General features: G+C 41.1%; 1 protein-coding gene across 3 annotated transcripts in view; it reads right to left on the bottom strand.

The window, feature by feature from the left end:
* LOC119499981 (diacylglycerol kinase beta) overlaps positions 1-25,246 on the bottom strand; it is a 132,386-nt gene that overhangs the window by 79,070 nt on the left and 28,070 nt on the right. For 2 of the 3 annotated variants that reach the window (XM_037789302.1, XM_037789300.1), the window contains exons 4-6: positions 23,968-24,131; positions 6,644-7,180; positions 1,343-1,419 (exon numbers count right to left, since the gene is read on the bottom strand). In XM_037789302.1, coding sequence (XP_037645230.1) covers positions 1,343-1,419; positions 6,644-6,710 — 144 coding nt within the window. In that variant the 5' untranslated portion in view covers positions 6,711-7,180; positions 23,968-24,131. Of the gene's footprint in view, positions 1-1,342; positions 1,420-6,643; positions 7,181-23,967; positions 24,751-25,246 lie in introns of those variants that run through there. The other variant, XM_037789299.1, reaches the window with a different exon arrangement.

Genomic DNA, 25,246 nt, shown 5'->3' with positions numbered 1-25,246 from the left:
GAAATTAATCATGAGGTATGGTAACAGTCATTATCATAAAAATCATATGGATGTTAAAGCACAGCGCCAATACTGCGGGGGAGGAATCAGATGTGAAAGCAGACATGTTTGGGCTAAACACAGTCATCAATCTGACAAATGAAATTAGCCTATGTAAATGTATATACATTGTCAAAACACTATGTTTTTGCCTGACCTCTAATGCATGGTAAATAGGGATGCACCAATACCGATACCAGTATCAGGTACTGTGCTCATGTAATCGTACTCGCAAAACGGCTCCGATATAACGGCACCGATGCCACTTTACGGCAGCGTGACGTTTACCTCTCATCACCATCTTCTCACGCTCCACCTCCCCGACGGTGCGGGCGAGACGGGCCGGTGGTGCGCCCGACCCGCGGGGCCGGGATCCCACCTCAGCAGGCACGCGCAGGCCCTCACTTTCATTGCGCCACAGGGTTTTGCTTGCACCCTCTGACTCACGAGTGTGATATACTCCTTGGTCCGTGTTTCATGACGGGTCGAGTGGGTTGCAGACATTGCCGCAGACCCCTGGCGCATTTTACGTGGGCCGAGCCCCGCCCTGGGGGCACGATGCGGTTGGGACGCACTAATGACAGTCCGCCCCGGTGACACTTTGGCCACGGCCCGGGAAGCACCTTCGCCCTGAGCCTTTCCAAGCCGACCTAGAGCCGGTCGCGGCGCACCGCCTCGTATGCGGGGCTCCCCAGCTTGCCGTGTGTCGCTCACACCCTCCAGCTGGCTGTTAACGAAGGACTTTTGGCACAGAGAAGTACTCGTATCGGTACTCGTATCGACGAGTACTCAAATGTAAGTACTCTGGTATCGGTGCATCCCTAATGGAAAAGTCAAACTGTTCCTGGCTAGCTGGCTGACAAAAATGTCTTTAGTTGAAATGACTTCTGTAAATCTGCTCAGAACACATCCTTTAAATGTTTCCCACAGGATCAAATCGGGCAATTAATGATTTTGTTCACAAGCACTCAGAAAGTGAAAGGTGGGTTTAATGTGTTCGAGACATAGAACAAGGAAAGAGATGAGAGTGAAAACTGAAAAAAGACGACGGAGTCTAACAGTACAGCTGGGAGCTGATCTGCTGACGTCAGGCGCCAATGTTGATTCTGAGGGTGTCTCCACCTCAGCCGTTATCTAAAAATGGGGGAGAATGACTCAGCGTTCCTGATGATTGATTTTACACTGAATCAGAGTCACCTAACAAGCATTCGATAACGTCACACCACCATGTGTGTGGTAGAGACAGAATATCAAGTGACAGAGAAGATAAAGGTGGATGAAGGATGATGGAGGAGTGTCTCACCTGCTCTGGGTTGTATTTGGACAGAATTCCTTCACCGTGGAACTCCTCCAGCACATCCTTCAGCTTCTTGGTGGAGTCTGAGGAGGAAAAGAACAGAATCGTATCATCACATTTACTGCAATGTTTTTGTTTTGATACCTGAAAACCTTGTGACTACACAGCAGAGCATTTTTAAGCAAAGGAGCTCCATAGTGCTGTACACTATGGAGGATGGAACCTGCCAAAATGCAAAAATAAATTAATAAATAAATGACTCGATAAATAAATAAATAAATAAGCCATTAAAAATAGCAAAAAATAATATTAAAAATAAATGTAGTCATTAATTAATTGATAAATTAATTAATTGTTTTAATTTGCTTTTTTTATTCATTTGTTTTTGTATTAATTCTTTTATTTATTTGCTCTTTCTGAGTTTGATTGCTAAGACTGAAGCATGACACAAAATTAAAGCAACTCCCCCTCATTTGCATAATGAAGCAGAAATGTAAAAACAAATGTATGAATAAATGAATAAAGAAAAGAATACAGAGATAAATAAGTTGGGGGGGGGAAATAGGAGGTGAAATGCTAAGGGAAAATCATGCATAAATAAATAAATACTTAAACACATAGTTAAATACATACATTTAAAAATAAATATAAAATAAAAACATACATTTAAAAATGAAAAAAAAATATATGTATTAAATGCAAAAATAAATATCTAAATTTAAAAATTCATAAAATAAATATACAAATAAATAAAAGTGGAAATTAAACAGAAGACTAAATAAATAAGGGAATTAATACAAAGGTTAATAAATAAAAAAAACAATTTATGTCACATTTTATCAATTCATTAATGACTACATTTATTTTTAATATTATTTTTGCTACTTTTAATGGCATACTTATTTATTTATCAAGTCACTTATTTATTTATTCATTTTTTTTGGCAGGTTCCGTCCTCCATAGTACACACACCAAGCACAAGCTGTATTTATGAGCATGTTTCTTGGTCGAAATGTTCCTTTGGATGAAACGCTTTCTGAAAACTGAATAAACATGCTGCATGTCATTAACCAATGTCCTGATAAATACTCATCTGTACCAGGAAGTGCTGCATCAGTGGAGCTGAGCCTGTGAGTCACTCTGTTAGTGAAAAGTAAAAGGGGACATGGTGTCTTTCTCACTTTTAGATGTTAATCTCATATCTATGTATACACAAACACCCGCGTCACAGAGCCCCGGTCCAGAACAGTAACCGTAATGACCTCCTCCTACGATCATCTGTCAAACAATTACTGGGGTCAAAAGTGCACGTGGACGGATCTCCACACACACTTATTCATGCACAAGCTCAAGACCTGATTCCACCAATCATGTTAGCCCTCATAATCAACTACAGACGACAGTTCACTTCATTATTTTTAGTGCTTAGCAGCTTTGCAGCCTGTAATGCTTTCCTATTTCAGTCCTGCATTAGATGTCCACAATGACAGAAGGAGAGACAGAGGACAATATCTCAGGTAAGATGAGATACATGTGATGAGTGGACATCCGCTGACTCGGCTGCATTAGCCGTATGCACAATGTGGTTAAGTGATCCGCAAGCATGAGGAGGATGAATCACCATCAGATGAACTCAAGTCACCAGCGTTACAGACAAAAAACATAATAGTTCTTTACAGGAAAGCTGAAATGATCAGTGCTTAAATTAATTAATAATAAATTAAAATGTGCAGTCATTCCCTGCATGGTTCCAGCTTCTCAAAAGTGTGGATTTGTTGCTTTTTTGTTTTATATCATTATAAATTGAATATATTTGGCTTTTGGACAGTTGATTAACCCCTTAAGACCCGACAAAATGTACTATCTTTCAGAGGCTGTAGCAGGTTCAGATTTAGAGCTAGTGAAGGTACAGATATCATACAAAACTAGAAAAACCTAAGGAACCCATTGGTACCAACCATGTCATGCTATCTTTTTGGGAAGGAGGTTAAATCACGCTCTAAAGTTACGCATAATTTTGGCAAAAAAAAACTGGCATTGCCATTTTCAAAGGGGTCCCTTGACCTCTGACCTCAAGTTATGTGAATGAAAATGGGTTCTATGGGTACCCACGAGTCTCCCCATTACAGACATGCCCACTTTATGATAATCACATGCAATTTGGGGCAAAAATGCCGTTTTTTTAATGCAGTATAAATGTATTATTTTTCCCTCTTCTAAAATATTGTGTTTGAGTATTTCTGCATACTACTGGGGTCCCTAAACAGTCTTGGAATTACATAAATTGGGTATCACTGTAAAGCTCGGACTCCTGTTGGTCCCCATAGTAGCCATTTTATTGTATTGAGACCATTTTTTGAAATTTGACCTCACTGTACAAAAATGACCTGTGGTGACCTCTAGGATAATCACAGCCTCATGAAACTTTACAGCCACAAACTAGAGACCTAGAGCATTCAAAGGATGGACGGCTTTCCTAGGTAGATTGACAATAAGGGGGTTTCCTCCTGGGTGGAAGTTTTATATTTTTAGACCCACCCATGCACCCAGACCTCCTCCCTACGCAGACTTTTTCGCTCTTTATACTACGTCACCTTTCCTGGCTCACGATTATGTGGATTACATACAAATTGATTATATGGGTTATATACGTTAATTATAAGTTATATTGCATTACTTTTCGTAGGTATAGGAACAGTGTATGAGAACAGCCTGAATGATTACACCGATTGAACAAAAAAATAATCCACAGATCATTCCATATTGGAAATAATTGTAACAGAGCTGTTTTACAAAAAGCAACTAACAAATAGTTTGCAGCCATTTAAATCACAGCTTCAGCCAGTGTAAGAACTTGTGTTTTTTAGTTGATTAAAAGGCTAAAACATAATTTTCAGTATCAATAAATCTTTTGATAATTTCTTTGATCAATCATTTAGTTTGTAAAATGCCAGAAAATAGTGAAAAATTCCAAGTTGACATCTTCGGTCATTGTTTTGCGGACAGATACTCCAAAAGATATTCAGTTCACAGTTTTATAAAACAAAGAAAAGCAGCAAATCCTGATAGTTGAATTGCTTGAACCAGAGACTGTTTGTTGTCTCTGCTTGATAAATAACTTAAATGATTAAGCAATTATCTAAATTAATGTTGATTCATTACTGTTGATCAACTAATCAATTAATCAACAAACTGTTCCAGCTTTAACTGATTATACTAGAGCTTCAACTAATGATCATTTTCATTACTCATTAGTCTGCTGATTGTTTTGTCGATCAATTGTTTTGTCTTTAAAATGTTGGAGAAAAGTGAAAAACGTTCATCACAATTTCCCTGTATTGTTAGTTTTGTCCGACCAACAGTCCAAAACACAAAGATATGAAGTTTACACTCATATAACACAAAGAAAACCATCATGTCCTGACATTTGAGAAGAAAGAACCAAATGATTAATCAACCAAAATGGTTGTTATCGATTGATGAACTAATTGTTTTAGTTCCATTTGATTATTAATGACAGTGGCCCTTTAGCTCGATGGTCTTGCTCCCTCACATACTTCTATCTCTGGAGAGAAACACAGCCAGTGTCTTCCATTAAGTCCTTGATTGATTGGCTGGTAATACACGAGCCTTCCTCTCTTTCCACTCCTCACCATAAGTAAAAATGAGACCTTCCCAGCCTGCAGGGGCCTTCCCAGTGTGCACATCTATCATGTTTCGATTATAGTCTCTGCTGCAAACTGACTCATAAACCAAAAAGCCTGATTGACCACAGCGACAGCAACATCACCGAGGTGAGGATTAGGACTAGATTAGCCCTGTGCGGGGTCGTAGGGAGAAGACCAACTGGAAGCCATCAAATCGCGCAACATCACTCGTCGCTGTGAGCACGTCAACGCTCGAGCGAGCAGTCTGCTTGTTTGAAAACGTGGTGTAAAAACGCAGCATACGACATTTTCCAACAGTTTATGTGACTTTGTGCCGAACAGCACTTTGTTTTTATCACCTCGGAAGGAGGTTTTCGGTTTGGTCTGTTTGTGCGTTTGTCGCAGAACTAAGTAAAAACTACTGGCCTGATTTTATTGACACTTGGTGGAGAGGTGTAGCATGATCCAAGGAGAAATCCATTACATTTTGGAGCAGAGCGGCCTTGGCGGAGGTCTGCACTCGAGTGCCCTTCTAGCTTGTATATGTAATCTTGGAGAAGAGGGACGAACAGAAGAGGAATCTTAGAAACTACAACAAAGATCTTCTCCTCCACAGACATTCATCCACTGCAGGTAAACACTAAACTTCCCGTCCCACCACTACGTCACTTTTTCTATTTTCAGCAAATCACAAAGGAGTTTTCAAGGTAAATTGTGTTCTCATTTGCATGAGTGTGCCGACACACACACAGATATAGATTTAAGTAGATTAAGTTAACATTAACCATTTGGTAATCACTTACACTATCTCTTCTCTCCAGCTAATGACAGCGTGACCTGTTGTGGTTTTACCTCATACAAGTTTATAAAACAATGATTTAGGCACGATTGTGTAATACCTCAACCGAATAGCTTGCGTGAGAGAGTAATACTCTATTCTTCACCAGGAACGAGAGGACAGATGCTCTTTTGACTAACAAATGTGGTTATTAGAAAGGGAAGAGGTAACCACGAGGCTCATCCAGCAGGCTAATAAGTGTCATTCTGAAAAAATAATGCTCCAATGTTTGCTCTCCTTTGCTTTCATAATATGCTCATTATAATATAAGCCAAATAGAAAATGGGAAATGATGAGGTAATAACGTGAAATAAATAGATGATATAACACGTTTGGACCAAGACAATCGGAAGTGAAAATAGTCAGTAAAAGAAAAATGGGAAAGAAAAGAAAAGAAAATGTTAATTTACTGAATTGACTTGGAGGTAAAGGAAAAAAACATGATTTTTTTACAACTACATTTAAATTTAAATAAAAGTATTATTAATGTATTTATTCAGTAGTGCTGCACATATCTTATCATAGGGACATTTGTTCCTTTTGGGACTAGAAAACCTACTTAAAGTCTATTGATGCCCTCTTTTGAATTTGAGTTGCATAAAGCCTTTTGGCAGGCTATAGCATGAATACCACATTATTTGGTTTTGCAAACACAGCTTTTGAGCAGCATCAGCTGCACACACACACACACACACACACACACACACACACACACACAAATACTGTATATGCATGCACACACACCCAGAAACTCACCATCCAGACACACAAAAGTACAAAACCAAAACGGAAACCCCCAGATTGAGACACATGGGTACTTACACTCGCTGTACTGTTGCAGCTGGCTGAACTCAGCTGGGCTCAGACATACCCAGCTCCCGTCTCCCATACTGCCTGAAGCCAGGGGCGGGGCTCTGTGTCTAGGAGTGTTTCGGTCCACGAGTGCCGCTTTGGGGGGGGGGGGGGGGGGGAATTGATGGCTATCCTTGGGTCAAGTTGTGTAACAAGACTGAGGCGAAGAGGTTTTGGGGTGTCATCTCTGCCTCTTCACAACAAGCACCTTTGCGAGCACACAGGAGGTGGGAAGCTGAAATGACTGAGGTCACGTGAGTCGCGGAGGAGGCGGAAAAGATGATGATGTTCAGTTGAGCAGGATTTTTTCAAGTGTTTGGCTGAAGCCGAGGGTCGTTGCTGTCACGTCCTGAATATTGCTGAGGTGCTCCGGATATTGAATTTGTCACTTTGAATGGCAAAACTCAAAAACAAAAAAGGACGTCTGGTGATTGTCTGTCACTAACTACTCCTCAAGAGATAGCACACAGTTTCTCAGCAGGTCTGCAACAAAAAAACACCTCTGATCTGCAGAGAGAGAGAGAGAGAGAGAAGCAGAAGAAAGCAAAACGTAAATTACGGTGATCATCAACATTCTTTGGACTGTATATAGTATATAAAATGCATGAAAAGCTTTACAGTCATAACAGAAAAATCTGTAACGTCTCAAAGTCATTCTAAAGATGGAGGAGGAGGAGGAGGAGGAGGAGAGGATGGTTGTAGAGGAAGAGGGAGGAGGGAAAGAGGCAGCGAGGGTGACAGCAAAATATGAACAAAAAGAGATTTAGTGCAGAAAGTGATGGAGCATGTGAGCAGTGAGGAGCAGGAAAACAGCGAGCTGAGGGAAAGGCTGTTTGGACTGTCATGCAATCACTGGACTGGATTTATAGTTTTCAATCTAGTGCACAATATTTATATAGTAATTCATTCTTGATGTCAAAATGCATTTAATTTCTACAGCTGATAGACTGATCAAAGTCAGTGATTTTTAAACAGCACAGAGGGCACCCTCCCTCTCGTTTATTCAAACCTGCCTATTTTTTTTGCCTTATTTCTATTTTTATTTTCTATTTCTTATTGAGCCACGGCACTGCTGGCTTAAAGTCACCTCTGACTGATGCCAGAGTACACACAGTTCCCAGAGAGAAAAGATAAAAGCACGGGTGACTAACTCAAATTCACCAAGGGAATAAAAACGCTTATTTTTAGAAACGGTTCTCCACCGAAAGAAAAAAACAAAAAGTTCAGATTAGCATGAAGACATCACATCTGTGATTCTAGCCACTGCTCTACATACGAGTCGGATGGAGTGTGTTTGGATTTATTTAGTTATGGAGAATACACTTTTAGAAATACTCATAATGTTTGGGTCTTTCTGCAGTAGATAAAGAAATATGCTTTATTATATGATTTTTTTTAGGTGATATATTAAGGAGAACTTATAATGCTGATGATAAAGTTGCTTCCAATATTCAAATATGTGTATGCATATCCAAATAAAGCGGTATTGTTTATGAAAATGAATAACTACTTAAAACAATAACAAACTTCACCTAATATGAACTACACATTGACGAGATCATTTTGAGTCTGTCTATTTTTAAATGCCCATCACTCCCTCAGTGGTTTGTCTCATGAGAATTTGACTGTGGTCACACTCAATGACAACAGTTTGCATAGAAGACACATAGAATATAGAAAAAGGTTGTATAGACACACACTCTTCAACTGGGATGGACTGGCATCACCAAACAAATCTCTGTAGAATACAGTCTCTATAATATCTGCCTTTTAAACTACTATTTTATTATGTTTCTTACTGTGAAGAAATCAACATTAAAAGGTCAGAACCAACAGTGTTGTCAGCGGTCTGTCAGCACCGTCTGACTTCCCTACTCTGCCTGTGGCCGTCCTGCTACAGGAAGTTAGTTTCAGTTCAACTCTCGGTTGCTATAGTAACCTACTGGTACAGTTCCATAACAGTTTAACTGACATTAGTCAGGTTTCCATCCAAATGTAGTGCAAATTTCTACCGAATTTTCCAAAAATCAGCGAAAGAAAATGCAAACTTAACACGTTTCCATCTACTACTGCAACGAGATTACGTGACTAAAGGTTCAACCGCCCAAAACCCTAATCCTAGCCCTTTATACTGCAAAACACATCAGACATCACAATGGTTTTAAGACAAAAATTAAGATTTTTATTTTCATAAAGAACTGTATTTATTATAATAAAAATAACCAATTGGTCCCTGATATTGTTGGCTTAAAAGTGTTTAGTCAGTTTCACTACAATTTACACTTTTATTATAACAAATAAATGCGGCCGGGCAAAAAGTGTGAGAAAGACACTTACAGGGGTGAAAAGTATATGTCTTTATTTATTTATTGAATTGTTCATTTGTTACCTCAATGCAGAAAATGAGGAGGAGCGCCCAGCGCCATTTAAAATATTTTTTTTTCTTTAGATGGCCTAAAAGTACTCAAATTTAAATAATTTGAGTTTGAAAAAATATTGGAAACGACCAGTTTTTTGTTTTTTTATTGATTATTCTTACGCAAGGTCAAAAGGTTACACAAACACATATAGTACACACATAAAGGAACAGAATAACAATACCGCCAGCTGAAACAACAAGAACAAAAATAGAGAAGAAAAAGTGAATAACTTAAAAAATAATACATTTGCTTCCTGTTATAATTTAAGTGCAAAGTGTAAGTAGTACGTTAACTCCCCTAAATATCCACAAAAATACAGAGCACATGACCTCTGTATCCTCAACACTACCTTAGCCCCTGGACATACTGTATTTTTTGAGAGGAATGAGCTAGATCAGGTTTTGTCTGCAGAGGCAATACTTGCTAGTTCAGTATAAGATCAATTCACATTGGATATTTTGACAGTAACAAAAATAAAGAACATCACCACCCTCCATTTTTACACCATCAACCAGGCTTTAAAAATGAAGCAGTGTTCTTACTTTCCCGCTCAACATCCTTCCCCTCTCTCTCTCTCTCTTTATCGGCTGCTCTACTCTCTCCCGGACTACATGGTAGACAGCCGGTGACATGTACTAATGAGCTGCACATGTTTAGTGATGCCACCAACGCAGAGGGAACAAAGAGGAGATCTATATGTATACACTGTGAGAGCGTGACAGGGAAACGGAGAGAGAAGCACGTGCCAATCAAGCGTAGGGGGCCTCCCCTCCGAGCAGAGAGGGATTCTGTTTTGCTCATGAGGTTGCCTGGCAACGATGACGTCACTGGAGTGCACGACAAAGAGAGGAACCATGACAGAGACGAAGAGGGAGAGAGATCCCTACGGTTACTATGAACAGATGTGACTAAATGTCCACCGTGTGTGTTCGTCTGCTTTCAGCACACACTATTTAAACACAGAATAGCAGTTCAGCTTCTTAAAGGTGCTTTATATGATATTCAAAGCATTAATACAGCAGCAAACACCTATCTGCTATGTAAGGATATAGAGGACTAATGTCTACCTGAGCAGAGAATAAAGTCGCTCTCCCTCTGTGTGTGCTGTTATCAGAGCTCTGTGCTTTGTTTACATCACCGGGTCGGCCGCGCCACATGCATTTTAGTGCATGTGAGCGTGCCCCACTGGCTAGCTCACAGCCACCGCTCTGCACTGCGCTCACACAGCGGTTACAGTTGATAACGCCGTCCCAACCGACGGTGTCGTCACGGAAGCGTAGTGCCCACCTTTTGGTTTCTCCTCAGGTAAACACTGTTAGCTCTCTCAGCACTGTTGCCATTGTTTGCACTGTAAATGGTACATTTTTTGTGAGTAATCGCCTTGCTTCCCAGCATTGGACGCTTGATGGGCTGCCACTAGACACAAGGCGCTCGCAACTTGATTGGACGAACGCTACCCTTCGTGTGCTGCTGCTCCCAGCTTTTAAACCAGAAACAACATGGCGGCTCGTTTGGAAACTTCCTTCTCTTATATCACAAAAATAATTCACCAAAATGTGTTTGTGAAAACATTTAATGCAAGAAATAAGCCACGCAGTTGCTGAATCTGTCTCTGTTTTGAATCGACAACAGTTAGTGTAAACATTTCTAAGGAGTTTCCAGAGGCAGCGAGTTGCGTCAGACGCCCGTGATTTGCATAAAGTAGCCGAGACCTCAACTTTATATAAATGAGGAGTGGCCTTTTTTCCCTTTGATTCCCTTTTTAAGAACACTTTTGAAAATGAGAGTGGTATCAATCTTTGCATCTAACTCTGCGCCAGAAAGCGAATAAACATATTTCCCAAAATATCAAAGTATTCATTCAAGGTGTCACTCCAGCTTTTAACTCATTCTCAGTAATAAACGAGTGAAAAGGACAATCAGTTGTATGAGCCTCGTTTGAATCTGCTGCTTCAGTGCTGTGGTTTTAACAAATGTCGGTGACTCAGACCCTCCTGGCGTTAAGAAAGAACGAGACGGAGCCAAAAAGAGGAGTTACTTACACCTCCACAGCACATTATGTTCATTACAGCACCCCGTCTGTTTCATTCTGAATGTTTGAAAAAGTAGTGGAAACAAAAACAACAAGACATTGTTTAAAAAAAGGGCAGTCACTTGAAACAACACTGAGCTAATGAAAGAGAAACAGGTCATATTTGAATGTGTATACGCAACATGTGTGTTAGTGTAACTTGATTATATAATAATATCTCTGATTATAACATTCAGATTAAGCCTAACAGGGAAAGATAGCTAAGAAGTATTGGATATATTTTTGACTTTCGCTTGTATTGTAGAAAAAAACACATCGATTATGAACCACAAATAGAATTGGATGTTTGCCCAAAATGAAAACCAACGTCTTCCAAGCTCAGTAACAATTCAACTAAATAGTTTTGTTGCCTAAACATAACTGCGACCGTTTCACAATAACGACGTGGCGTGAAATGACATGCGAAAAGCCATTTCACAACGGTAAGCACGTGGCGTATAAATGATTATCATGACCCGCGGAAATGTTGTGCTGTTTTTACATCTTCCCATGAGATCAGGTTGCAATACCAGGAACATAAGTCATAATTCACGTGGTCACATAAGCCAGATGAAGACCACAAGACGTCCTTGTCAAGTCAACATAAACATTGGTTGTTTTAGGAATTTGAACATACTATGTTAACATCTCACCCAAACTCCTTTGACTGAACCTGCGATAGCAGGAAGCTGATGGTGGACCATTTAATTACCATTAAACCCAGTCCAACACACCACTCCATTCTGCTGTTGTTGTGTCTGCACATTCACCACCAAGAGAAGTGTTCCAAGACACAAAGCATGTGGAGAGAGCATCACTGCCAAATTAGGATACTGATGATGATTACAGCGTTAGCACTGAAGAGGAGGAAGGGTAAACAGAAACCGGAGCGCTGACATAATTATGTCCACGGGGGCTGATCCGGAGTCAGTCCAGCCATCCTGAATCAGAGGAGTGTAGCTCAACGTTGGCGCTTTAGTGTAAAACTGGAAGCAAAATGCCAGACAGGATGCTTCTAACTGACATTCCCCTGAAGGGTGCTGAGCAGGATGCTGTGGGCTAGGCAGGCCTCGCTACAGGAAGAGAGTGTTGAAGTCCTGATAGCAGCAGCAAAGCTCTCGACACAGACACGCTCTCTGTCTCACTCAGTGTGGGCACGTCTGCAGCAGGAAGCCATAGGACTGTGTGACCATATGATTAAATGGATACCAACAGCAGCTTTTCTGTGTCAAACATCAGTCATTTTCAGCACTGAGATAATCTTCATGATCCATGCACTTGCTAAATATAGACCTCCCGCTATAACTGGGTCGGTAGCTCACTGAGCAACTCTAGAGACCCAAGATTCAAGCTCCAATTTGCACCTGCACTATGTGGCATCTCCCACTGAAACACTGTGTTATGTTTTGGTTAACTGAAGCTCAAATTTATTGGCTTTTGGTGCAAATTCTCCAGAAAACTGTGGATTATACCTCAAATCTGCATTGACATAAGAGCTCAGCTGCATGTTACACTTCAGTAAAGGCCTTTAGGCTTTAATCGTGCCTGTGTAACCAATCTAATATGTAAATATCAGTGGGCAACCTCCCGGTCTGAAAAGTGAAGCAAATGCCGAAGTGACTTAAACTTGCATTCTTTCTAATAGCCAGCAGGGGGCGACTCCTCTGGTTGCTAAAAGAAGTCAGATTGTATAGAAGTCTAAGACAAAATGAGCCTACTTCTCACTTGATTTATTACCTCAGTAAACATTGTAAACATGAGTTTATGGTCTCAATCGCTAGTTTCAAGTATTCTTTATATCAGCATGATGTTCATTTAGTAAATTATGGTCCCATTTAGAGTCAAATAGACCATAAAGCAGGGGATGCTTTAGGGCGTGGCTACCTTGTGATTGACAGGTCGCTTCTACTGTGTTGTCCGTGTTTTCTTCTTACAACTTTAACCCTTTTACATTGTGTTTTCAGTTCATGAAAGTTAACTAACATTTTGGTCGCCCAATGGGCCGTACACATGCTGCGTCTTTTGCACGCTCAAATTCATTGTTGTCAACATAGACACGCAGCAGGCATGTTCAAATGCGAGAGCACAGGTTTTGGTTGCTAAGTAACGGAAGCTGCGACAGGCACGCAACCTCCCGAGCGCATTGGAAAGAAATAAAAGCGGCACAGCTGTGTACAGCCCCTAAAAATTTCTTATTCAGCATTCGGTTGTACTTAGCTCCACCTTCTCGTGTCACTTCTGGTTGCAAAAAAAGAAAGAACATGGCGACAGCGGAAAAACCAAGATGGCTACAGCCAACTTCCCGAACTACCAAACTAATGGGTGATGTCACGGTGACTACGTCCACTTCTTATATACAGTCTATGGTAAATGTTTATAATGGGGAAGCATACTTAACCCGATTCACACCCGTGACAGAAAGCGATACCATTTCACAGCCTTACCATAACGCCTGGTGAAAGATGACAAGTCGAACGTTGAGTCAACTGAAATGTAGTGAAGTCAGAAAATTAACAACAATCTCACCAAGGACTGGAGTACACTAATTGTCTCATGGGAAGCCTGAGTGTTCACAGCAACACAGACGAAGCACGCTCTTCGAGTGCTCGACAGCTACAACTGCAGCCCCCTGAGTGCTACACAAAGACCTGAACACCGCGACAAGAGAGCTTTCTACTCAAAACAAAGACTGTTAGTTTAGCGTGGTATTACAGGCTCTGCACTTGAACTGTTTTATGATGTCAGCTGAACTTTTTCTGTTGAAAAAATCACACATGCAGAATTCTTACTTTTAAGTGTGTGTCTTTTACATTGAGTGCATGCAGTATGAATTTTGCACCTGCAGTAGCTTGTGTCTACTTTGCATTTTCCTGTGACCAACGTGTGAACAGATGTGTTTACATGTGCGCGTCTGAAATCCTCACTTTCTGCACATTCAGAGCTTTCTGAAGAATAAGGAAATCAAACAGCTCAAGTGCATGTGGGCCCCGAAGGTTTTAAGTCTTTCGCCCTTGAGATCAAAAGAGAACCACTTCTTCAGTATTCGTCACTGAAGCACTTCAATCACTTCAATCACCTGAATCCTAAGGCAGGTTTCCTAGGCTTTGTTCAGACAAATTAGTGCCTGTAATGGCTCGTTAGGCTCTTTGTGGCGTTCTAGGATGCTTAAGAAAACGCTCACGGTGCTTGAACAATAAAGAAAGGCCGTTAAGAGTCGTGATATGGATGACAAAATGTCAATGACATTAAACCACTTTCAACAGCATGTAAACGTTTGATGACATTTGTTCGTGTTTCTTTTTATACAATGCAGAATTAAATCATAGTTTTGATATCCAAACCGTATACACTGTGTGTAATCTTCTTGAGCAAAGCCTACAGAAGTTGCAGACTGAAAGAGAGTGTGCATAAAGGGCTCAAAAAGTCAACCAGAGAGCCCTCAAATACTGATTTCCCTGTGGGACAGCCCTGAGCTCTCATGGACTTAGTGGATCAAAGTCTGTGAGTGGAACTGGACCCATCTTAAATAACTCCTGCCTCCGAAAGGAATCGCTACACTGTTGAAGTTCTACTTTATTACATTAGAAAAAATACAAGATTTTGAGCCCTAATTGGCTTTTCATCAGGTACAGACATATTTATTGCTGTGCTGTTTTTTAGGACTCAGCACCTGGAGAAAAGAGATGTAAGTATGTTTTGCACACTGATCTTAAATAATGCCTTCCACAGACCTGAGGGATTAGGAGACTGTCCTCTAAGGATCGCTTCAGCAAGTGCCCCGAAACGACACATGTCCAAGTGACAGAGCCCTCGAGTGACAGTAGTGATTATGACAGGAGGAAGGAAAGGAAGAAGTCAGGTGATGTTATTATAAAACGACAGTCTGTGTAGAGAGGAGGCCAGAAGGGACGAGTGCTTCAACAAAACATTGGACTTAAATACGAGAGACCGCTGTTTGTTCCCAAACGAAAGCCAGTGTTGTTGATTTTTAAGCATGACTCGTTCGTTCCCCAATCTTAATTTATTTATTTAGTTTATTATACTTTTTTTTCCACCAAAATTAGCTTGTATATGCAGGTTTTTTAATCGCAGGAAAACCCGTTAAAATAGGCGATAGACTCTTCAGTAAACAGCAGAGAGCAGCATTGGAGTTAGTTGAAAGCCTGGTGCGTCTCATACAGACGCTAAAGGGTGCCTTGTGTGTCGGTATCAAGACGCCGAGGGCTACTGCCCAAGCGTTGGTATTTGACGCCGACCTGCCTGGTCTCTTTGTTTCCTGCACAGCTTGCACTTTTTCTTATTATTAATTGCTGCAATGCATCGTGGACATACAGTGTAATGTCTTGTATTGTCCTATTGCTTGTAATACTTCCATACTACAAAATTGTTTTTCTCTTCTTGCTGACAAATAAGAAACTGGTGAATTCAATGGGTGATGGCACATGGCTGTATACAGCACACCCTCAGCCTGTTCTTATTCCCAGGGCGTCAAATACCGACCGGTGTTAGATATGGCGTTGGCATTAGTATGAGACGCACCAAGCTTTCCATTTACTACAATATAAAGCTATCCACGTCAATATTAAACGCTCAGGGAAAGTACACCGGGAGTGTGGTGACGTAGCTTTAGGAGCGAAAAGAGATACACAGGACGGGTGGGAGGGGAGGTGGACGGGTCCAACAAACACAAGGCTTTCATCCGGGGAGACCGCCGTTCGTGTCCCGTGCGTCATGTTATAATCAGCTGTTTGTTCGTGTCCCCTGCCTAAACCTAAGCAAGTGTTTTTGTTTACGTCACAACATTAAGCATGTGTTTTCTGCGCCCAAAAAGTGACACCGAGGGCTCATTAAACACGTGTTTACTGTGACCGAAAAGAGTGACACCAAAGGGTTTGACAAAGCTGGGATGAGAACGCATTGACACCCTCCCCTTGGCCAACAGAGGGAATTAGTGACAACAACCACAATACAGGGGAAGAGACCTTTCCAGATTAAGAGCTTTTGCTCAGACAGTGGAAAACATTTCTTCCCAAGTGGAATACTTTTTGATGTTTTGCTCCGGAGTTTCCTTCTGTATGTCGTTTCCAGCGTGGGGCATCAAAGGGCAGGAGGGGGGTTCACAGGCCAATAGTTCAGAACTCATTTAGTGGCTAATATTGTTTCACAGGATGAACTGCACGTGGGCACGGTCAACCTTAGGGGCTGCAGACTGAGCTTCATCTTTACCCATAAAAGGAGCGCCACTGATCCCTTGTCAAGACATGACAAGACACACATACTGTACAAAAAAATCACACACGAACCCTGTTCTCGTCCCGGACTATCTTCACCTCTCGCCCCCGTTATCAGAACTCAGTGTTTCCACTTAGGGCTTTTCTTGAAATGTGATCTTCTCGGCGATTATTTCTTTCCATCTCCAGAGAATGAATCATCTCAGTTTTCGCCTCTGTTTTCACAGCTTGCAGCAGAGGTCAGAGCGATGAACGTCAGATCTTCCTCAGCGTCGTTAGTCATCTACTGAAGTTCTACCACAGGGTTATTTGCGTACAGCAGGTGTTCATTGTCAAGGTTACGAGGATAAGAAATCAAACGTGTGATTGTGCTGTGAGCCGCTGTAGCTGACACCTACAGTACACTGAGCTCGCCCTGGACACTCAAACTATCTGAGGAGGTTGTGGATTGATCTGCGATTAGCTCTGCTGCCGGCTGGGCTCACAGAGGGCCGTGGCTTTCTGCTCTCTAACCTACTGGGGATGTAGCCTCACAAATACCAGGAGTATTTATGGAAGGTCTGGGTGTCATGGCAACTGGGGGATTGTGTGTAAAACGCAGAGGGGAATGAAAAGGCCAAGCTATACAAAACTGATTGCACTGTATTTAAAGGGGAATGCCAATTGATTTCAAACAGCAGATTTAGATGCTCTTGCTCTGTCATCAGTGTTGTGTTTATGAAACTTGAACATGTGGAATACAAACAACTCCGTCCCGAAGCCTGAATCCACAGAACCAAAACTTTTAACCTCTGCAATGGTTTTTTAGAGTAAAATACAGCAGATTACATCGATACCTTAAAGATCCCCTCCAGATATGTTTGAAGAAGGGCTGTCAATCAATTAAAATATTTAATCAAAATTTTTTTTTTTTTTTATCTGTTCAAAATGTACCTTAAAGGGAGATTTGTCAAGTATTTAATACACTTATCAACATGGGAGTTGGCAAATAAATATGCTGCTATATGTAAATGTATGTATATATTTATTATTGGAAATCAATCAACAACACAAAACAATGACAAATATTGTCCAGAAACCCTCACAGGTACTGCATTTAGCATAAAAAAATATGCTCAAATGGGAAGACGGAAGTTTGTTTTGAAAAGACTGTATACATGTAACAAGCGGAAATTGACACGTGCGTCACGTGTTGCTTGACTTCGTAGGAAAACGCATTAAAAATGAGGAAAACTTTTTCTAAGATATCATACAAACAGTTGTATGAGGATAAGTTGAGAAATCTCACCGTTTTCTAATCCTGCTCTGCTCAGAGCTGCGTTGATGCAAACATAACGGCCTCAGTGACTGTTACATTGTCAAACAACATCTGAAACCCCCTCTCCAGTGGCGGACTCGGACCATTTCTTTTTCCAAAAACAGAAGATCAAACAATCACGCCCACTCCATGAATGTTTGTAGAGGTCTTAAAGTAAATCAGGATTTGAACTTCACACACTACGTTGCTGCTTCACAACTGAATCGTTCCGCTGGCCAGCCACTGACTTTCATTGGGAAACAGTTACAGTCTCATGAAGCTTTTGTCACCCATGAAAGTGACCCTCAAAGGGACTAAAGGGTCTGAAAGATCAGCAAATCTGTAAAGAACACATGATTTGGGGACCTAAACTTCACTGAAAGCCACCACAATACTCTGACGCAGACTTTACATTCCAGTGAGGGCATGTAATATCACTGCAGGCCTGTCATTACGAGACAAAAAAGAGCGCTGCAGTAGGTCTGGTGTGCAGAATATATTCGATTAGGAAGGTTAGACCTGTCTGCAAGCTACTGAATGGCCTTTATTCAGATAACATATTGGCCCATTGATCCAAGATAGGGTGGTATGATGAGTCGTGTCTTGACTTAAAGCTACAAGACTTGTGAATTTGTATCCGTCTAGAGTTTTATCAGCCGCAAAAATTTCCAGTAAGCCCAGTTAAAGTTACCGACTAGTTTTTCTGCTGGCATTTGTTAGCCACGTGTTTTCCTGCCACCGAATAAATAAATTCCCAACGAATGGAAATAGTCTCGTTAAGTCTTCACTGCACAAACTGACTGGACAGAGTCGATTAGAAATAGTGCCCAAAAACAAATAAAAAAAATAAATAATAACAGCCTTCTTCTTCCAGTGGTCCCAAAACTGATTGCTTTCAAGAGTGTGTAAACAGAATGAAGGAGCTGCTACTGAGCCGAATACTTTGGAAATCATCAAACAGCTGAATCCAGGACTTAATGCTGATTATGTACAACATGGTAAAAAGGAATCAGAAAGACTTAATTTAAAAGTGATTGCTTTTGTTTTTCACTTTTCATCGGTTTTGTAGTGGTGATCAAAGATTGGCATCATTTCATTGGTTTTCATTTTATTTAACCCCCCTGAGACCCGCGATCCCGCCCGACTTTATTGTCTATCAGAGACTGGTACTGGTATCATATTAAACTAGAAAACCTAAGGACTCCATTAGAGCATTCAGAGGATGGATGGCTTTCCTAGCTAGATTGACAATAAGGGGGTTTCTGAGCAGTTTCCAGAACAGAAGCGCTCGCCATCCAATCACCGAAAAATGCCGAGAAATCTCCAAATGTCAAAGGTTTTTGATACCAAATCACAGCATTGTTTTTTTTTATGGTGTTCCTCAAGGTCTTGGTGTTTTAATGTGGTATTTTGGAGGGATTATTGATCATTTTTATCAAATCTTGAGTGGTAAAATAATTGTTAAATTTAGCACTAAATCTTTGTAACAAATGGTATCAACCCAAAAATTGCTGAGACAACTTAATTCATATGTATTTCTGATTTATGACTGGGACAACTTGACATATAGTACTGAGCTGCATCTCAAATTAATCTTCAGGTTTCCAGCTTTCAGATGATGTACACCACTTCTATGTGACATCTACTGTTGACCTGCTATCTCCCCCTAAAGGACCCCTGTACCGCCCTAAAAAAGACAAAAGCGGGTTTATTGTGGGTCTCAGAGGGTTAAATCGACTATATATGCTATAGTGTGTAAACAACGTGACAATGTCAAAGTGGTCGCTCATAGTGATGAATCTACAGAGAATCATCACCTGAATCTGCAGCTCCTCTCGGCTTTACGGAGCTTTTATAGAAAGTTTCAGCTCATTGTTTATCTGTCAGGTCCGTTAAATGTACTGTTCTGGTTCACTTTCATTGCTATAGCATCATTTTCACCTGCAGCAGGCAGCTCTATATAACCCGCTGTACACCACCTGTTCAGCAGCAAACAGCAGACAGACACAGTTAGAGACTAGCTGGTGGACATAGTGGAGCATTTAGCAGCTAAAGAGACAGATATTTCCCTTAGGAGTTGGTAGAGACCAAAAACACAGCAAGGGTAAATATAGGACTCCCATTCTCATTCAGCACAAAACCAGGTAGTTTACAAGGTCAGCAACCACCTCTGCTTATCACATCGTCATTGTTTGTGTGGATTTATCAGCCTTTCAGTGATTCTTTTTTTTACCTGGAAGTAAAATACTGTGAGCTAATAACAACGCTTTTGGTCACCTGTGAAGGGAGCTGCAAAGCCAACAGCTACTGATTCAGTCAGTGACAGTAATGACTCAGAACACCCAGAACGTTAAGATTCAAGTACAAAACACCATGAGCTTTGGGTAGTGACTGAAACAATGACATTGCAGATAAAAGCGGCCAAAATGAGCTTCCTTCGTAGGGTGTCTGGGCTCAGTCTTAGAGATAGGGCGAGGAGCTCAGACATCCGGAGGGAGCTCGGAGTAGAGCCGCTGCTCCTTCGTGTCGAAAGGGACCTCGCGGCAAAGCGTGTAATAGACCCACCTGTCCACCGGAAGTAAGCGTGTCAGTGTAACATCTTGCCTCGCCGAGGTTTCTGCTGGCATGATGTTTGTCACGTGTTTTCCGTAGCTCTACGCTAGTTACCCAGTATATAAAGTGAGAAAGACCACTTATGGTGGGCAGGTGGGGTGATTGATGGGTCCAACAAACACCGGACTTTCAACTGGAAGGCCACTGTTTGAGACCGATGTTTTGTTTTGTAAGTTAAGTCAGTGACGTTTGTCACGTGTTTTGTAGTGACAAACGTCAGGTGACAACTGTTTCTGCACTGATGTTATGTTGTTTCTGTACTGTACGTGTTTTATTAGTTTACGTACTTATTTTAAGCCCAACCATGACGTTTTCCCTTAACCTAACAAAGTGGTTTTATTGCCTGAACCTAAGTCCGTGGCTTTGTCGCCCCCCTGATGGCACTGCACGTTAATACAGGCGTGTAATATTCACGTTTCTACGAGGCAAAAACTGACCTTCCTCTGGTCTATTACACTCGATATCGGGTTGAAAGGGGCCACCTGAGGTGATCCCTTTAGAGGTTTCCTGGGCACGTCCAACTGGTAAGAGGCCCCCGAGGTAGACCCAGAACACGCTGGAGAGATTACACAGTATATCTCGTCTGGCCTGGGAATGCCTCGGGTCCCCCAGGAAGAGCTGGAAAACTCTGTTGGGGAGAGGGACGTCACAACCCGGCACCAGATAAACGGAAGCAAATGGATGGATGAATGTTTCAAAATACCTCTATTATTTAGTTTATAGTGATTTTTATTTAAAAGATGTTAAAATATGCCTACCTCGATTTGGTTAATGATTCTTCTCTAAAAGGCTCAAAAACCAGGTATTACAAAAGAAGGGGACTGGGGCGTCTCATAATCAGGGTTATCTTCTATTCGGGTCAGCGCGGAAATTACCAGAGGAATCAATTTGAGTGGGTCTGTGCATGCTCTCGTCCTAATCACACAGATCAATGTTCAGACAGGCGATTGTTCACCTCTTAACCCGTGTGATGAATTACTGTCTGATGGCAGATGGATCATCATAGGGAGGCTTTCACCTCCATCTTCACAGACCTCCACTGACCTGACAGCTGGCCTCGCACATCAACATGTACTGATGTACTGTACATGTTATTTCAAGGGACTCAGAACGTGAGCTGCATATCACAGCGCTGCTAAATGAAGCTCTTCCCTTCACCCTCTATCCATCCTCTGTCTGTCTCTCTCTCTTATCCAGTCTTATTCTCTCTGTTGATTCTCTCAGCTCTGCCCTCTCTGCTCGCGCTCTCATTATTCTCACAGTGGAGACTCGGGCAGAGATTCCCTAATGTTTATCACCGACCAAGTGGATGCTGTCAAGGAATAAATAACCATCGCATTTGGTGATTGCTTGATGAGATGTAATTAGACGTGCCGAGAGCAGATTAATCACGAAGAGTCGGCTGTCTCATGCTGAAGCATCACTCTCAAGGAGAAAGCCTGGGATTAGAAGGGAGTGACAATAAGACGCGCAACATATACTCAAAAACAATTTAATTAGAGACTCAAATATAAAGTGATAGCATTTTCAATTATACTTCACAATAACTGATCAGCCTTTCAGTACGTCACCTCTGCTTCCGGACAGCATAATTAAAATAATAATCTGAAATATAAAATTACTTCTGTTAATTTAAAGGGGACATATCATGCTCATTTTCAGGTTGTAATTTGGGTTTCTACTAGAACATGTTTACATGATTTAATGTTCAAAAAACACATTATTTTTCTCATACTGACTGTCTGAATATACCTGTATTCACCCTCTGTCTGAAACGCTCCCTTTAGCACCTGTCTCCTTAAAAAGCCCAGTCTGCTCTGATTGGCTTGTGAGAAAAATGATGGTGCAAATTTGCAAAGGTAGGTCTCTGTGCTGTGGGCGATATATTCTAATGAGCCTGTATGTGACATAAATCTGAATGTTTTCTGATCTAGACTGTAGGGCTGTACAATTTTGAAAAAAAATCTGATTGTGATTATTTTGACTGATATTGCACTTGCGATATGATTTGCGATATTAGAGGGAATGATCATTTTTACATCATTATTCTCATTTTCATTGAAAAACATATTAAAATGATTATGGTGTGATTTTTGCTGGGATCTGTACCAAACAAAGATGTTTTCTGAAGTCTGTAGAATATGATGTGTAGGCCAGGACGTCTCTGCAGCACCACAATATTTAATTTAAAATGGTATTTTGATACACATTTCACCATTAACAAATACTGCCCATCTTGCGATTTGAAAATTGCAGTTGGTAATATTGTGATTTAAAATTGCAACTAATTGTGCAGCTCTACAAGGCAGCTCACAAAAAACTGACTAGGTTGTCTTATTTCACAGTTGGTGGGTTGGTACTCCAGATTAAAGTTGTTCCGATACCGATACCAGTATCGGAAATGTGTCCCGATACTGCCCAAAATTCGGGATCACCAGTCTATGCACCGTTCTGATACCATAATTTATTAACTCGGAAAAAAAAAACTTGTTTAACCAGAAATCAATTCTTCTTCGCCGCTCCAAAACAGTAGCCTGTATCATGGTTGCCACTGGCAACTACTGTTTTAGAGCAGCGAAGAAGAACTGATTGCAGGTAGTTTGTCAAATGACGATAGCAAACAACAACAGTGCGACGCTAGTGGAGAGCGTAACGGTAACGGCAGTCAAAGGGAGGAAAATGTCAGCCATTTGGCAATATTTCACAGTGAAAATCCAAAGATAGTAGTCATATCACATCCATACATGGTCAGTAGTAAACAGCTACTATATATCTCTTATCACGCTGGTATCAGCTCGGTACTCGGCTGATACTGCAAGTTCAGATATCGCAATCGAGGAAATGGTATCGGAACATCTCTACTCCAGATACCCAAATGTATGTGCACAAGCACTGAAAACGTGAGTTTTTCACAATATATATAATACATAATATATCCTGTTTGAAAATTGGTAATACAGCACATAATTATGAGAAATGTTTTTGTAAAAAGAGTTATGTCCTTCTCCTTGCAACTCCCTAACAAAGGTCATCCTATTGGTGTAACATGTTACAGCTCATTACATTACACTTGCAAAAAATATAAAGCCTTTTGATTGATTTTTTATTCCCAGAAAAGAGTGACTTTGACCCTGAGGGGTGATGCTTGACACCGTCACTGGATACCGACTGATCTAACGACAGTATGTTGAATTGTTTTGTCTCCAGCTGGTCCCTGAAGGTAAAAATGAGTCTGAGACATTTTGTTTCTAATCCATCTCCACCCAAACACACATCACATCCAGTGTTGTGTCTCACCTCCTCAACTACAAGTTGGCAAGTTGAGATGCCATTTATCGCAAAAAAAATCACCACAAAGCATGTCTGGTTCGGATACAGCAAATTAAATAATAATAAAAAAAAGTTGGAGAGAGAAAAGGCACATTTTGACTCATAAGCAAAAAACAAAATTGGGTCAGAAAAGGAGAATTCTGCAAGAAACAAGACGGGGAAATGTGTCAAAACTAAAATATTTAAGCATTTGCAGGAAAAAATAGAGTCAAGAGAGAAACAGCAAAGACGGATCAGACGACATATAAAAAACCCAGCATGATCATCGACAAGGAAGCAAGAGACAGAACTGGGACAACAGGAGGAGTAATCACAGAGAAAGTCTTCCCTACCTCTGGCCATCGCTGCTCCCACTATAGTCCATGTAACATCCCTGCTGGGTGGTTCACTGAAGAGCCAGCTAGTCAGACAGTCAGTGGAGTCGTAGCCGGGCTGGACTGGTGTCTGGTTCTCAGTCAGCAGTCAACAGCAGTCAGCAGCAGCCGAGTCGTCCTCTCTGCTCAACACAAACACTCGGCTTACAGGCAGCACGACAGCAGAGGCACTGAAGCCTCGGCAGGGACAGCAGCAACATCCCTCCCATCCACCCTGAATTAATTAAGCCTTTTTTCTCCCTCTGCTGCCCTCCCTTCTCCTTCTCTCTCTCTCTCTCTCTCTCTTTCTCTCTCTCTCTCTCTCTCTCTCTTTCTGACTCTCTCTGATTCTCATGTGCGCATGGTTAATGCTTTCTCTCTCTCTCTCTGCTTCCCTCTGTGTTCAGTTTCCTCTCTCTTCCTCTCTTCCCTCTTTCTGTCTCACTGATCAACAGCTGTGAGTGAGTCGTCTTTTCCTCCCTCATTCACCCGTCTGCAGGGTTAAATCTGTCTTTCCTCTCTTTGTATTTTTTTTCTATAGAGAATAACAAATCAGTGAACGGGAAAATTAACTTCAACTTCAATTCTTATTTTTGCCTTTTAAGCTTCAAATGTTGTGCAGAACAGAACCTAAAAACTAGGAGAAACTTAACCCATTATATTCTTAGTTTTACACGTTTACATTTCAGTGTATATATATATATATATATAAAATTGCAATTAATTGCATGATTGTCCACAGTTAATCGCAATTAATCGCAAATTAACTGCACATTTTTTATATTTCATAATATGGCAAACTGCAGCCCAACAGGCAACAACAGCTGTCAGTGTGTCAATGTGCTGACTTGACTATGACTTGCCCCAAACTGCATGTGATTATCATAAAGTGGGCATGTCTGTAAAGGGGAGACTCGTGGGTACCCATAGAACCCATTTTCATTCCCATATCTGGATGTCAGAGGTCAAGGGACCCCTTCATGACAAGCTAGTGTGACATTGTTGGTACCAGTGGATTTCTTAGTTTTTTTTGGTTTCATATGATGCCAGTATCTTCACTCTAGCTCTAAAACTGAACCCACTACAACCTCCGAAAGATAAAATAGCGGCGGCCCGTTGGATTTTTAAGAGATTAATTAAAAATCGCAAGTTGCGTTAATGCATTTTAAGAAATTAGTGGCGTTAAAACAAATTTGCATTAGCGCATTATTATCCTTTGCGGACCGGTATGGAAATTTCAAAGGAGAACATACTGGCT

This window comes from Sebastes umbrosus, chromosome 13, assembly GCF_015220745.1.
Source record: "Sebastes umbrosus isolate fSebUmb1 chromosome 13, fSebUmb1.pri, whole genome shotgun sequence".
NCBI classification, from domain to species: Eukaryota; Metazoa; Chordata; class Actinopteri; order Perciformes; family Sebastidae; genus Sebastes; species Sebastes umbrosus.
Note: the sequence above shows the minus strand (reverse complement) of the source record. Positions and strands in the feature narration are given on the sequence as shown.